We start from the raw sequence: 16,546 nt of genomic DNA on the forward strand, positions 1-16,546 counted from the left end.
TCTCTCTCTCTCTCTCTCTCTCTCTCTCACGCTGTATATCTCTGTCCATCCCCACTTTCTCTCTCACCCCGCCTCACTTTACCTCTCTCTCTCTAACCCCTGTCCTCTCACCACTCCCCAGCTGCCATGTTCTTGCTGTGTGCGGTGAAGGTGCCTGACGCGGTGACAGAGATGATGATGGCTGAGTTCCAGCACGCTGAGGCGAGCCAGCGCATTAACTCGGTTTTCAAGTTCTACACGCTGTGGCGCTTCCGCTACCAGGTGTGGCCGCGCATGGAGGAGGGTGCCCAGCAGATCTTCAAGGTGCAGTAGAACCGTAGCCTCTACTAAAACAACTGTTAGTCAAAATGAGGAGTTGACAACGGGTATCCCCCAAGGTTCTATTCTGAGTCCTGTGGCTTTTCATTATTTACATAAATGATATTGACTCTAAAGTGTAGGCCTCTTGTTAAGTCTCTTGCTTTGTTGAATTATTTTCTCATGAACTAATCTACATAATTCTCTATATTTTAGATCCCTCCGCCCAGCATCAACTTCACCCTGCCCTCACCTATCCTGGGCATGCCCTGTGTGCCCATGTTTGACCCGCCCTGGGTACCTTCCAACACTGGCAGTGTCCAAGACCCAATCAACGAGGACAACTCTGTAAGTCCCGCCCCTGCTGCCTGGATTACTGTCCAATCAGCAGATACTTACAGAATTTACAATGAGCCTAGTGGTTGACCAATGTTTACTATAAACCAAAGTACACATTTGTCTGACATTTTAAGTCTGTTGTGGTGTACGTTATTGGTGCATGTATATTGAATTACATGGACATAACGCTGCTAATTGAATTGGGTTGTGGAGTTGCATATTTTTTACTAACCTTACTAATGCTACAACGGACCCATTATGCTACAACTGTTATGGTAACACTTGGTACTGTTATCCCAGTGTATTTATTCCTTGTGTTCGCTATGCCACTAGGAAATAAGCTTTAGAGGACTGATAAACAGTACAATATTATGCTACTAAATTGATAGTCGGCCATGACACTTTTTTGGGGGTTAATTTCTTTGTGTTGCTATGCTTTTTTTTGTTGTCTAGCATGAAAACCCAAAAACTATGTATTCAGATCACTTGTCATTCAATACTAGATCAGCTCAAGACTGGTCATTGTACTGTCTGAGTACAATAGTCCTATAGTCTGTCTGTTATTTATCAATCTATCAATTGTCTTTGTTTTTAGTTCCCCACATTTATTCAATCAATCTATTCCATAGTAAGTTGTAATTTATGTACGGATGCTTGTTTGGGTGCATCATGGGAAACTGAGTTCATCTTTTGATGACTGAATGAGATAAAATTCAAAGAGATGTCTGTCCATTTCCAGCGGGCAAAAGTTTGGCACATGGGGTCTTAATAATGTCATGTTCTCGTTGTAAATTGGTTTTCTGGTTGAGAAGACATCATATAACCAGATTACAACCAACTGATCTCTGTTACAAGCAGGTAAAAACGTATTTTTCATGACGAAATGAATGCGTCATTGGAAAGACGTTATATTTTGATTGTTATCTGGTCAGATAAGTTTAACACAATGTCCATTATACAACCAGTATACAACCGGACCATGCATGACGTCATTAAAAGACGTCATAACGACGTCATTGCAACCAGTTTTGCCTGCTGGGTTGTCTGACTCCCCACAAACATTAAGACCTAGGGGGAGGTGCTATACTAGGGGGCCTCGTACGGGCCATTCTGGATACATGCATCTTATACAAGCCACTCCACGTTTTCTGTACTGTAATGCTCGGGCTTCTTTTGGGAAAGCTGCATGCATTGGTCATTTTGCATGTATATACTATGCATGGCCAATGACAGCCATTTTGTAATTGTTCAAACGTCAACATTTTCACGTCACTCTATCAAACATCCACTGTGATGTCTCTGTTGGTGCCGGTTAGAATGCTCAAATGAGCTTTTGCACTGGATATATTCTCCTGATGGATTTGCATATAGTAAGTTTTACTGACAACTATTTACAATGGTAAATAATTGATCCCTGTCCAAGGTGTAGTTGATCTAGGGTTGCAAAATGTACTTAACTTTCCCCAAATCCCCAGGATTCCCGGTTTATCCTCATGATTCCGGAAATGTACAATTTGGGAAAGTTACAACCCTAATCTACAAACATAATAAACCCTAATAATGTTTCCAGTCTTATCAGGAGAATATAACGGCATGTGTCATCCATATATAACTGTCGGGAAGAGACAGATAGTTTACATTACCAAATGTTCACCAGATGTCAGTATTGTAATTGTACTATAAACAGGACCCCCCTGAGAATAAGCCTATCCCACAGTCCCCCTCCCTGAGCCTCTGTGTCTCTGTTTGTCCTTTCTCTCCCACACACACACACACACACACACACACACACACACACACACACACACACACACACACACACATCCTCCCCTACGTCCACCCTCCACACACACCCACACCCTTTTCCACACTTATATACACACACACACACACCACCTCTTATAGAAATCTTTCTCGGCGCGGGCCGTGTCGCGCTCCCACCAGCGTGCAGAGCACATCCTGAAAAACCTGCAGCAGGAGGAGGAGAAGCGGCGTCTTGGGCGCGAGGCCAGCATCATCACAGCCATCCCCGTGGCCCAAGAGGCCTGCTACGAACCCACCTGCAGCCCCCCGCCCGAGCAGGAGGAGGAAGGTGGGTGGGACCACCGTGGAGTGCTGGAGACTATTTCTATCTATTTCTTCATTTTCTAAATATTTGTTATTGATTTGAGGTGTTAATACAAGTGATACAGCTCCCGTCCCATTCAGGAAACCACTGATTCTGACGTAATTTGGAGAAGCACGAACTTAACTGAACATCTAACAATAAACCTAGAAACCTATCTATTTAGGTTTTCTGAGTGCTTCAGCCCTCTTCAAAAATAACAAAAACAACAAGCTTATACTGTTGCCCACACACCAGATAACAACCCTACCTTCGAGTCCACAACTACAGGGTAAAACACCTCAGTCAGTCAGCCAGCAACTGGTAGTTACATGTTGTGACTGACTCTGAACCCTCTCCTCCCCGCCAGCAGAAGAAGAGGTCAATCTGGCGTCTCGCCGCATGTCCGTCACTCCGTCCTGCACCTCCAGTAACTCTCACAGGAATTACTCCTTCCGCCGCGGCTCCGTGTGGTCAGTCCGCTCCGTGGTCAGCGCCGAGGGTAAGACTGTGTTACCGTGGCAACCACACACCTGCCCACTCACTTGTAGGGGTCATGTTCCAGTATCCATATTAGGATCCCACATAGAATGCTTGGCTAGTACATTGCTTCATTCTAAGTGGCATGCTAGTATAGATGTCAGGATGGTATTTTGAATGTTGGTCAGATTCAAGTCACATGGGGAGGAATAGGAAAGCAAATCCTCACCTGATAATATCTGATAAAAGCACCATGATAAAATCATGCCTTGACACAGAGCTTGTACATATGGTAACCTTCCTAACTACAGTAGAACACCTTCCTAACTACAGCAGAACACCTTCCTAACTACAGTAGAACACCTTCCTAACTACAGTATAACACCTTCCTAACTACAGTAGAACACCTTCCTAACTACAGTAGAACACCTTCCTAACTACAGTAGAACACCTTCCTAACTACAGTATAACACCTTCCTAACTACAGTAGAACACCTTCCTAACTACAGTAGGACATCCTCCTAACTACAGTAAAACACCTTCCTAAATACAGTATAACACCTTCCTAACTACAGTAGAACACCTTCCTAACTACAGTAGAACACCTTCCTAACTACAGTAGAACACCTTCCAAACTACAGTATAACACCTTCCTAACTACAGCATAACACCTTCCTAACTACAGTATAACACCTTCCTAACTACAGTAGAACCCCTTCCTAACTACAGTAGAACACCTTCCTAACTACAGTAGAACACCTTCCTAACTACAGTAGAACACCTTCCTAACTACAGGTGACACCTTCCTAACTACAGTAGGACACCTTCCTAACTACAGTAGAACACCTTCCTAACTACAGTATAACACCTTCCTAACTACAGCATAACACCTTCCTAACTACAGTATAACACCTTCCTAACTAGAACCCCTTCCTAACTACAGTAGAACACCTTCCTAACTACAGTAGAACACCTTCCTAACTACAGTAGAACACCTTCCTAACTACAGGTGAACACCTTCCTAACTACAGTAGGACACCCTCCTAACTACAGTAGAACACCTTCCTAACTACAGTAGAACACCTTCCAAACTACAGTATAACACCTTCCTAACTACAGCAGAACACCTTCTTAACTACAGGTGAACACCTTCCTAACTACAGTAATACACCTTCCTAACTACAGTAGAATAAGGTGGTAGTGATTCATGGGTTGTTCTTGTCTACTAGATGAGGAGAACACTACGGAGCACACGCCCACTCATCACATGCTGCAGCCCCCCCAGGCCGTCTTCCCAGCATGCATCTGTGCCGCCGTCTTACCCATAGTGCACCTGATGGAGGACGGGGAGGTGCGAGAGGACGGTGTGGCAGGTGGGTGGTGTCGCTCAACACAAACTGTCATGTACTGTACTAGAGAGGCAGAGAGAGGGAGGGAGAGGGGGAGAGGATGAGAATAGAATACATTCTGTACAGGGTGAGATCAGAAACCTGTAGATGCATTCCATAGATACCCATAAGGCCACTCTAGAGTCCACTGTAACACAACACATTGCCTTTCATCACAATACACGCTGTTGAATAAAATAGAAAAGCAATGTTTCGGTCTGTCCTGATAAAACTCATGATCATTTTCTTATGATCCATTTACCATGATCCTGCAGTGAGTGCAGTGGCCCAGCAGATCCTGTGGAACTGTCTGATCGAAGACCCCGCCCTGGTGCTCAGGCACTTCCTGGAGAAGCTCACCGTTAGCAATCGACAGGTAGAGCAGCCGTTGTCCATCAAAATACTCTGCAGTCTCATATGATCGGACCAATAGAATCCTGCCCCTCTTCAGTATGTTGCTCAATCTATGTTGTTATGGACAAAATCTGTTGTTACTAGACTGCCTCCCTGTTTCAAAACGTCTTCAAAACATTTTCTCTGTACTAAATACAAAAATGACAGATGGAACCACACAAAAAGATTACGAGGCAGAACTCTAAAAGTTACTGTTTCTTTTTTCATGTTTTTTTTTCATGCTTTTTACAGCAGGCAGGGGAAAAGTTGTACACAGACGTTTCGGTTTGTATCACCTTCTTCATGTATTGGGTTAAGGTTGTTGAAGGTTGTTGAAGGTTGACCGGAATGTTACCTGCTTTTTCCCCCCACTGAACACAACCCCTCCTGTTGTTAATGTGTTTTTCTGTTGAGTTTGAACTGACACATGTTTCTATGTGTATCAGGACGAGCTGATGTACATGCTGAGGAAGCTGTTGATGAACATCGGTGACCTCCCAGCCCAGACCTCTCACATCCTCTTCAACTACCTGGTGAGACAAGACATCAGTCAATGTATATCAGACAGTAGCAGTATTGATCAATCCGATGACAAGATTAATGAAGACTGCTCTCTCTCTCCCTCTCTCTCTCTCTCTCTCTCTCTCTCTCTCCCTGTCTCTGTCTCTCTCTCTCTCTCTCTCTCTCTCTCTCTCTCTCTCTCTCTCTCTCTCTCTCTCTCTCCCTGTCTCTGTCTCTCTCTCTCTCTCTGTCTCTCTCTCTCTCTGTCTCTCTCTCTCTGTCTGTACCCTATTCACCTTTATGTCTGTCTGTCTGTCTGTCTGTCTGTCTGTCTGTCTGTCTGTCTGTCTGTCTCTCTCTGTCTGTACCCTATTCACCTTTATGTCTGTCTGTCACTCTCTCTCCCCCTAGGTGGGGCTGATTATGTACTTTGTGCGTACTCCGTGTGAGTGGGGTATGGATGCCATCTCGGCCACGCTGACCTTCCTGTGGGAGGTGGTGGGCTACGTGGAGGGGCTCTTCTTCAAGGACCTCAAACAGACCATGAAGAAGGAGCAGTGTGAGGTCAAGCTGCTGGTCACTGCATCCATGCCAGGTAAAGGCCATTTTAAAGGTTACCAGAAGGTTATCCCTGCCAGGTAAAGGTCACTGGATGCCAATGGGAGCCCAGTCATTTGACTGTGTTCTATACTATAATGTTGACTGCTACATGTGGGTAATATAGTAAATCATGTATATCCTTGCAGGAACCAAGACCCTGGTAGTGCACGGGCAGAATGAGTGTGACATTCCTACCCAGCTGCCTGTACATGAAGACACTCAGTTTGAAGCCTTGCTCAAGGTAACTTCTCCTCATAGAGTTCATCTGCATTCTACAGATGATGACAGAACATTCTCAGGGATACACTGAAGTCATCCCCAATTCGTTGGCCTCTCTCTTCCCTAACAGGAGTGTTTGGAGTTCTTCAACATTCCCGAGTCTCGGTCGGCACACTACTTCCTCATGGACAAGCGCTGGAACCTCATTCACTATTCCAAGGTTGGAATTCCCATCCATTTCCAAGCGGTGTTATGAACTGTGAGGTTAGATGTCTAGAATGACCATGAGAATGTCTTCTCTATCAGTGACTACATAATGGGCTTTCTGACTGTCTTTCTCAACTTCAGACTTTTGTGAGGGACATCTATCCGTTCAGGAGGTCTGTGTCTCCCCAGCTCAACCTGGTCCACATGCTGCCAGAGAAAGGACAGGAACTCATTCAGAAACAGGTGTGTTATGTTTCAGGTTTAAATCTCGCCGTTAAAGCCACGCTCTGCAATTTGTGCACATCACCAAAGAGTACACACAGTATAAATGACTAAAAACCTCCCAACTGTGGCTTTAACCGTTTGAGAAGTGTGACCTTCTGTTTGCCTGTCCATATCTTTACTGGGTCCTGTCTCAGCCTCTTGTGCATACTCAGTGTGTCCCCTTCCTATCCCTCTCTAGGTGTTTTCCCGTAAACTGGAGGAGGTGGGCCGTGTTCTATTCCTCATCTCCCTGACCCAGAACATGCCGGCCATCCACAAACAGTCCCATGTGTCCATGCTCCAAGAAGACCTGCTCCGCCTGCCCTCCTTCCCCCGCACGGCCATCGACGGAGAGTTCTCTCTCTTCAGCGAGCCACAGGGTAAGACTGGAGTGGACCCGATCTTGAATGGTACCTGAGTGAACAAACAAGACAATAAACAGAGATGATCAGAGTTGGGGTCAATACCATTTTAATTCCGGTCAGTTCAGGAAGTTCACCGAAATTCCAATTCCAATTCTCTTCAATGCTTTTCAATGAGGACAACTTGGAATTTGAATTTGGTTTACTTTCTGAATTGACTGGAATTGGAAAGGAATTGACCCCAACCCTTGAGATTAGTTGCATTTTAAAATGAAGATGTAATAGAGTAAAGTACTGTACTACATTGTATATCTGTGGTGCATCTTCCAACTAGACAACACAGATCACAAAACAAAAGTCTACCAACACTTGGGAAGCATGAAAGTCTTCATTTCAAAGGGGCTTCCATAGTGAGTTAGCCCCATATTGTGCTATCCTCTCCCCAGGCAAGGAGCTCTTCGGCCTGGACACTCTCCACAAAGTCCTGTGGATCAAACTACTAGAAGAGATGTTTCTGGGCATGCCCAGTGAGTACCCGTGGGGGGACGAGATCATGCTCTTCCTGAACGTGTTCAACGGTGCCCTGCTGCTGCACCCCGAGGACAGCGCCCTCCTCAGGCAGTACACGGCTACTGCCATCAACACGGCCGTTCACTTCAACCACCTGTTCTCCCTGAGTGGATACCAGTGGCTCCTCCCCACCATGTTGCAGGTAGGTAGTACAGTTCTAGGATCAGTTTACAGGTCCAGCAGGTTGTTGTTCTCTATTAGAGGTTGAAAATGTGGAACTAATCTTAGATCAGTTTCATGGTGCTACTTCATCCACCTGCTGGGGTTAAAGGTTAGAGATCTAGGATAAATGTAGCCTCCCTAAATCCTAACCCCAACCATTACAGGAAGAAGTCACATAACTGAGCTTATATCAATGCAACCTTGGAACCATGCCAACCACTGCCCAAATGTGTCTCACAATCTGTGGTCATTGTGAGGGGGGCGGCGGGCGGCAGGTAGCCTTGTGGATAAGAGCGTTGGAACAGTAACCGAAAGGTCGCTGGTTTGAATCCGCGAGCCGGCAAGGTGGAAAATTGTGCCGTTCGGCTCTTGAGCCCAACAACAACTGCTTCCCAGGCGCCGATGACGTTGATTAGGGCAGCCCCCCGCACATCTCTGGTTCAGAGGGGTTGCGTCAAATGCAGAACACACATTGGTCGAATGCATTCAGTTTTGCAACTGACTAGGCATTCCCTTTCTGTGAGTCAGTCTCACTGCATAATATAGCGCTGACTTACAGAAACACAGGCTGGGCTGGGTCAGGTTAGAGTTGAGTTGAAGCTTGGGAGCAGACGTTTATAGCCACTAGCAACGCATGGTCAATATGTTGACAATGGAACTCACCGGGGCTTCATCATGGAAGACTTACACAGAGAGCAGTGCAGGTCAATCCCAAATGCAGCTGGGTTTATTTAGTCTTGATCTGGGAAATTGTGCTGCTGACAACTCAGCAGACAAACATTTATTGCATTGAACCCTATATAATAGCCCATGTTTCTTACTAAGCTTTGATATACTCTACTACATAACATTTGATTGAGACCTCTACCTCCATTGGCCTCGGAAAGGGCCCACACAGAATCCTCCTAACAAGTTGTGTGATTAGAGAAACATTCACATGGTTGCCATGGTGTGAAAGGCAGGACATCAACTATAGTATTTATAGCAAATGATTTGAATACTTCCAATAGAAGTCGTTGATTCGGCCACATTATTTGAAAATCCTTAAATACACAGTAAATAAGTATTTAAAATACAAATACATAAGTGCTGGTGCCAGATGCTGCTTCAACCTAGCTCTAGGAGGCCACAGAGATTACAGACCAAATCCCACAATGCATTCTGAATTGGGCCTAAACATGGTGTTGCAGTATGACAATGCATCCTTACAAGCTCATATGATTACTCCCTGTAATGTGTTGTAGTTCTATGCTGACTATGACAGTAACCCACTGTAATGTGTTGTAGTCCTATGCTGACTATGACAGTAACCCACTGTAATGTGTTGTAGTCCTATGCTGACTATGAGAGTAACCCACTGTAATGTGTTGTAGTCCTCTATGCTGACTATGACAGTAACCCACTGTAATGTGTTGTAGTCCTCTATGCTGACTATGACAGTAACCCACTGTAATGTGTTGTAGTCCTCTATGCTGACTATGACAGTAACCCACTGTAATGTGTTGTAGTCCTCTATGCTGACTATGAGAGTAACCCACTGTAATGTGTTGTAGTCCTATGCTGACTATGACAGTAACCCACTGTAATGTGTTGTAGTCCTATGCTGACTATGAGAGTAACCCACTGTAATGTGTTGTAGTCCTATGCTGACTATGAGAGTAACCCACTGTAATGTGTTGTAGTCCTATGCTGACTATGACAGTAACCCACTGTAATGTGTTGTAGTCCTCTATGCTGACTATGACAGTAACCCACTGTAATGTGTTGTAGTCCTATGCTGACTATGACAGTAACCCACTGTAATGTGTTGTAGTCCTATGCTGACTATGACAGTAACCCACTGTAATGTGTTGTAGTCCTATGCTGACTATGACAGTAACCCACTGTAATGTGTTGTAGTCCTATGCTGACTATGACAGTAACCCACTGTAATGTGTTGTAGTCCTATGCTGACTATGACAGTAACCCACTGTAATGTGTTGTAGTCCTATGCTGACTATGAGAGTAACCCACTGTAATGTGTTGTAGTCCTATGCTGACTATGAGAGTAACCCACTGTAATGTGTTGTAGTCCTATGCTGACTATGACAGTAACCCACTGTAATGTGTTGTAGTCCTATGCTGACTATGACAGTAACCCACTGTAATGTGTTGTAGTCCTATGCTGACTATGAGAGTAACCCACTGTAATGTGTTGTAGTCCTATGCTGACTATGACAGTAACCCACTGTAATGTGTTGTAGTCCTATGCTGACTATGAGAGTAACCCACTGTAATGTGTTGTAGTCCTATGCTGACTATGACAGTAACCCACTGTAATGTGTTGTAGTCCTATGCTGACTATGACAGTAACCCACTGTAATGTGTTGTAGTCCTATTCTGACTATGACAGTAACCCACTGTAATGTGTTGTAGTCCTATGCTGACTATGACAGTAACCCACTGTAATGTGTTGTAGTCCTATGCTGACTATGACAGTAACCCACTGTAATGTGTTGTAGTCCTATGCTGACTATGACAGTAACCCACTGTAATGTGTTGTAGTCCTATGCTGACTATGACAGTAACCCACTGTAATGTGTTGTAGTCCTATGCTGACTGTGAGAGTAACCCACTGTAATGTGTTGTAGTCCTCTATGCTGACTATGACAGTAACCCACTGTAATGTGTTGTAGTCCTCTATGCTGACTATGACAGTAACCCACTGTAATGTGTTGTAGTCCTCTATGCTGACTATGACAGTAACCCACTGTAATGTGTTGTAGTCCTCTATGCTGACTATGAGAGTAACCCACTGTAATGTGTTGTAGTCCTATGCTGACTATGACAGTAACCCACTGTAATGTGTTGTAGTCCTATGCTGACTATGAGAGTAACCCACTGTAATGTGTTGTAGTCCTATGCTGACTATGAGAGTAACCCACTGTAATGTGTTGTAGTCCTATGCTGACTATGACAGTAACCCACTGTAATGTGTTGTAGTCCTCTATGCTGACTATGACAGTAACCCACTGTAATGTGTTGTAGTCCTATGCTGACTATGACAGTAACCCACTGTAATGTGTTGTAGTCCTATGCTGACTATGACAATAACCCACTGTAATGTGTTGTAGTCCTATGCTGACTATGACAGTAACCCACTGTAATGTGTTGTAGTCCTATGCTGACTATGACAGTAACCCACTGTAATGTGTTGTAGTCCTATGCTGACTATGACAGTAACCCACTGTAATGTGTTGTAGTCCTATGCTGACTATGAGAGTAACCCACTGTAATGTGTTGTAGTCCTATGCTGACTATGAGAGTAACCCACTGTAATGTGTTGTAGTCCTATGCTTACAATGACAGTAACCCACTGTAATGTGTTGTAGTCCTATGCTGACTATGACAGTAACCCACTGTAATGTGTTGTAGTCCTATGCTGACTATGACAGTAACCCACTGTAATGTGTTGTAGTCCTATGCTGACTATGACAGTAACCCACTGTAATGTGTTGTAGTCCTATGCTGACTATGACAGTAACCCACTGTAATGTGTTGTAGTCCTATGCTGACTATGACAGTAACCCACTGTAATGTGTTGTAGTCCTATGCTGACTATGAGAGTAACCCACTGTAATGTGTTGTAGTCCTATGCTGACTATGACAGTAACCCACTGTAATGTGTTGTAGTCCTATGCTGACTATGACAGTAACCCACTGTAATGTGTTGTAGTCCTATGCTGACTATGACAATAACCCACTGTAATGTGTTGTAGTCCTATGCTGACTATGACAGTAACCCACTGTAATGTGTTGTAGTCCTATGCTGACTATGACAGTAACCCACTGTAATGTGTTGTAGTCCTATGCTGACTATGACAGTAACCCACTGTAATGTGTTGTAGTCCTATGCTGACTATGAGAGTAACCCACTGTAATGTGTTGTAGTCCTATGCTGACTATGAGAGTAACCCACTGTAATGTGTTGTAGTCCTATGCTTACAATGACAGTAACCCACTGTAATGTGTTGTAGTCCTATGCTGACTATGACAGTAACCCACTGTAATGTGTTGTAGTCCTATGCTGACTATGACAGTAACCCACTGTAATGTGTTGTAGTCCTATGCTGACTATGACAGTAACCCACTGTAATGTGTTGTAGTCCTATGCTGACTATGAGAGTAACCCACTGTAATGTGTTGTAGTCCTATGCTGACTATGACAGTAACCCACTGTAATGTGTTGTAGTCCTATGCTGACTATGAGAGTAACCCACTGTAATGTGTTGTAGTCCTATGCTGACTATGACAGTAACCCACTGTAATGTGTTGTAGTCCTATGCTGACTATGACAGTAACCCACTGTAATGTGTTGTAGTCCTATTCTGACTATGACAGTAACCCACTGTAATGTGTTGTAGTCCTATGCTGACTATGACAGTAACCCACTGTAATGTGTTGTAGTCCTATGCTGACTATGACAGTAACCCACTGTAATGTGTTGTAGTCCTATGCTGACTATGACAGTAACCCACTGTAATGTGTTGTAGTCCTATGCTGACTATGACAGTAACCCACTGTAATGTGTTGTAGTCCTATGCTGACTGTGAGAGTAACCCACTGTAATGTGTTGTAGTCCTCTATGCTGACTATGACAGTAACCCACTGTAATGTGTTGTAGTCCTCTATGCTGACTATGACAGTAACCCACTGTAATGTGTTGTAGTCCTCTATGCTGACTATGACAGTAACCCACTGTAATGTGTTGTAGTCCTCTATGCTGACTATGAGAGTAACCCACTGTAATGTGTTGTAGTCCTATGCTGACTATGACAGTAACCCACTGTAATGTGTTGTAGTCCTATGCTGACTATGAGAGTAACCCACTGTAATGTGTTGTAGTCCTATGCTGACTATGAGAGTAACCCACTGTAATGTGTTGTAGTCCTATGCTGACTATGACAGTAACCCACTGTAATGTGTTGTAGTCCTCTATGCTGACTATGACAGTAACCCACTGTAATGTGTTGTAGTCCTATGCTGACTATGACAGTAACCCACTGTAATGTGTTGTAGTCCTATGCTGACTATGACAATAACCCACTGTAATGTGTTGTAGTCCTATGCTGACTATGACAGTAACCCACTGTAATGTGTTGTAGTCCTATGCTGACTATGACAGTAACCCACTGTAATGTGTTGTAGTCCTATGCTGACTATGACAGTAACCCACTGTAATGTGTTGTAGTCCTATGCTGACTATGAGAGTAACCCACTGTAATGTGTTGTAGTCCTATGCTGACTATGAGAGTAACCCACTGTAATGTGTTGTAGTCCTATGCTTACAATGACAGTAACCCACTGTAATGTGTTGTAGTCCTATGCTGACTATGACAGTAACCCACTGTAATGTGTTGTAGTCCTATGCTGACTATGACAGTAACCCACTGTAATGTGTTGTAGTCCTATGCTGACTATGACAGTAACCCACTGTAATGTGTTGTAGTCCTATGCTGACTATGACAGTAACCCACTGTAATGTGTTGTAGTCCTATGCTGACTATGACAGTAACCCACTGTAATGTGTTGTAGTCCTATGCTGACTATGAGAGTAACCCACTGTAATGTGTTGTAGTCCTATGCTGACTATGACAGTAACCCACTGTAATGTGTTGTAGTCCTATGCTGACTATGACAGTAACCCACTGTAATGTGTTGTAGTCCTATGCTGACTATGACAATAACCCACTGTAATGTGTTGTAGTCCTATGCTGACTATGACAGTAACCCACTGTAATGTGTTGTAGTCCTATGCTGACTATGACAGTAACCCACTGTAATGTGTTGTAGTCCTATGCTGACTATGACAGTAACCCACTGTAATGTGTTGTAGTCCTATGCTGACTATGAGAGTAACCCACTGTAATGTGTTGTAGTCCTATGCTGACTATGAGAGTAACCCACTGTAATGTGTTGTAGTCCTATGCTTACAATGACAGTAACCCACTGTAATGTGTTGTAGTCCTATGCTGACTATGACAGTAACCCACTGTAATGTGTTGTAGTCCTATGCTGACTATGACAGTAACCCACTGTAATGTGTTGTAGTCCTATGCTGACTATGACAGTAACCCACTGTAATGTGTTGTAGTCCTATGCTGACTATGACAGTAACCCACTGTAATGTGTTGTAGTCCTATGCTGACTATGACAGTAACCCACTGTAATGTGTTGTAGTCCTATGCTGACTATGAGAGTAACCCACTGTAATGTGTTGTAGTCCTATGCTGACTATGACAGTAACCCACTGTAATGTGTTGTAGTCCTATGCTGACTATGACAGTAACCCACTGTAATGTGTTGTAGTCCTATTCTGACTATGACAGTAACCCACTGTAATGTGTTGTAGTCCTATGCTGACTATGACAGTAACCCACTGTAATGTGTTGTAGTCCTATGCTGACTATGAGAGTAACCCACTGTAATGTGTTGTAGTCCTATGCTGACTATGACAGTAACCCACTGTAATGTGTTGTAGTCCTATGCTGACTATGAGAGTAACCCGCTGCTGAGACAGGGGATAGAGTTCTGCGTCAGACAGTTCTACATCCTGCACCGTAAACCCTTCATCCTCCAGCTGTTTGCCAGCGTGGCCCCACTGCTGGAGTTCACAGTAAGTGTGTTTGCATAAGCACCTCTCTGATTCAGAGGGGTTAAATGTGGAAGACAAATTTCAGTTGTGCAACTGACTAGGTCTCCCCTTATGAGCGTATCTGCATCTGCGTGTGTTGTTTAACCATGTGACTGTCTCTCTCCCAGACCTGCACCAGTACAGGCCTGTCTAAGGGGGTGTCTGCTCAGTGCCTGTTTGACCTGCTGGTCTCTCTGGAGGGAGAGACGCGTGATACCCTGGATGCCCTGGAGCTGGTCAAGGCTGAAAAACCCCTACGATCCCTGGGTAACACCACCACCTCAACCCCCCTGGGTCCCATCACTCAGGACTATTATATCATTAGAGGTTGTGTCTGACATGGCACCCTGTTCAATATCCTGTGTGCCATTTATCAGACGCTTCTATCCAAAACGACTTACGGTCATGCATACATTGTACGTACAGATGGTTCCAGGATTCGAACCCACCATCCATGCTCTCCCAACTGAGCTACAGAGGACCATTTTCCCTATACTGTTCTACCTTTGACTAGCCCACATCGTTTTGCTGGCGTGGATTCCCATTGTTTTAAGAGAGGAGTTGTTTTAATGACAGCGTGAGCTGATCAGGACTCTTACTAAGGCCTGGAGTTTCTCATTGTCAGGATTCTCCTAGTTAATAGACTCTTACTAAGGCCTGGAGTTTCTCATTGTCAGGATTCTCCTAGTTAATAGACTCTTACTAAGGCCTGGAGTTTCTCATTGTCAGGATTCTCCTAGTTAATAGACTCTTACTAAGGCCTGGAGTTTCTCATTGTCAGGATTCTCCTAGTTAATAGACTCTTACTAAGGCCTGGAGTTTCTCATTGTCAGGATTCTCCTAGTTAATAGACTCTTACTAAGGCCTGGAGTTTCTCATTGTCAGGATTCTCCTAGTTATATTAAACAATAGAACTTGACTGATAATGGTCATGTTCTTCCTATAGTATATTTTAAGTCCTGAAAGTGCTACAGCATGAATTCCAGTGGTTCCCTCTGTTTCAGACTTCTGCTATGGTAGTGAGGACCTGGCCTTCTCCATCAGTGAGTCCATCAAGCTGTGTGTGACGGTGGTGGCCTACGCCCCAGAGTCTTTCAGGAGGTGTGGTTTCACATCACTCACCGCCAAACCAGTATATCAACATTGTACAGTAGTCTTACTAAATGCTAACGCCCTCTCCTATCCGTGCGTGTTTATGTTTATGCGTTGCGTGTGTGCACGGTATCAGCCTACAGATGCTGATGGTGCTGGAGGCCCTGGTGCCGTGTTTTCTCCAGAAGCTGAAGAGCAACACCATGACCATGGAGTCAGCCTCGGCAGCGCGGGACGAGATCGCCGCCATCGCCGCCCTGGCCACCTCCCTGCAGGCCCTGCTCTACAGCTCAGAGACCCTCACACGGTCAGACACACACACACACTCACACACACACACACACACACACACACACACATCCGTGCATCTGTTAATCAGATATGGCCCATCATGTCTTTCTTAACGTATGTTCCAAGCCCTAATTGAATGTGACATTTGTCCTTTTTCTCTGCTATCTTCCTCCCCTCCCTCCCATCCCCACCCCTCCTATCCCCTCTCAGGCCTATGACTGCCCCCCAGTTGAGTCGCTGTGATCAGGGACACAAAGGTGCAACGACTGCCAACCACGCCATGTCTGGAGGGCCCAACACCAGGTGTGGAGTAGCCTTTACACCTGCCGGATTGTGTCCAAAATGGCACCCCTAATGCACTACCTTTGGCCAGAGCCATAGGGCTGTAGTGCACTATATAGGGAAAAGGGTGTTCTTTTGGACATAGTATTGATTTATTTCACGTTCATTTAAGTCTCTTAAAGAAACTGTCCACTTGGCTGTTATTAACATACTGTTCTGTTACTTTTCCTAATTCTCTTCATAACTGTTAGACATAAATCTATTGTTTGTTGTCCCTGGATGCTGTTGCCGTAGTGATATCCTAAAGAAACCTATGTACAGG

General features: G+C 44.5%; 1 protein-coding gene across 1 annotated transcript in view; it reads left to right on the forward strand.

The window, feature by feature from the left end:
• The window catches only part of LOC139396940 (protein unc-80 homolog), a gene marked incomplete at its 5' end in the record, with an annotated part of 64,143 nt that overhangs the window by 17,875 nt on the left and 29,722 nt on the right, over positions 1-16,546 (forward strand). The window contains 18 exons of the mRNA XM_071143871.1: positions 122-303; positions 514-645; positions 2,542-2,728; positions 3,111-3,242; positions 4,450-4,593; positions 4,884-4,984; positions 5,448-5,534; positions 5,914-6,097; positions 6,249-6,343; positions 6,452-6,541; positions 6,670-6,771; positions 6,992-7,172; positions 7,601-7,866; positions 14,407-14,541; positions 14,688-14,826; positions 15,564-15,660; positions 15,788-15,958; positions 16,153-16,245. Coding sequence (XP_070999972.1) covers positions 122-303; positions 514-645; positions 2,542-2,728; positions 3,111-3,242; positions 4,450-4,593; positions 4,884-4,984; positions 5,448-5,534; positions 5,914-6,097; positions 6,249-6,343; positions 6,452-6,541; positions 6,670-6,771; positions 6,992-7,172; positions 7,601-7,866; positions 14,407-14,541; positions 14,688-14,826; positions 15,564-15,660; positions 15,788-15,958; positions 16,153-16,245 — 2,518 coding nt within the window. The remainder of the gene's footprint in view (positions 1-121; positions 304-513; positions 646-2,541; positions 2,729-3,110; positions 3,243-4,449; positions 4,594-4,883; positions 4,985-5,447; positions 5,535-5,913; positions 6,098-6,248; positions 6,344-6,451; positions 6,542-6,669; positions 6,772-6,991; positions 7,173-7,600; positions 7,867-14,406; positions 14,542-14,687; positions 14,827-15,563; positions 15,661-15,787; positions 15,959-16,152; positions 16,246-16,546) is intronic.

This window comes from Oncorhynchus clarkii, unplaced genomic scaffold (assembly GCF_045791955.1).
Source record: "Oncorhynchus clarkii lewisi isolate Uvic-CL-2024 unplaced genomic scaffold, UVic_Ocla_1.0 unplaced_contig_3545_pilon_pilon, whole genome shotgun sequence".
NCBI lineage: Eukaryota > Metazoa > Chordata > Actinopteri > Salmoniformes > Salmonidae > Oncorhynchus > Oncorhynchus clarkii.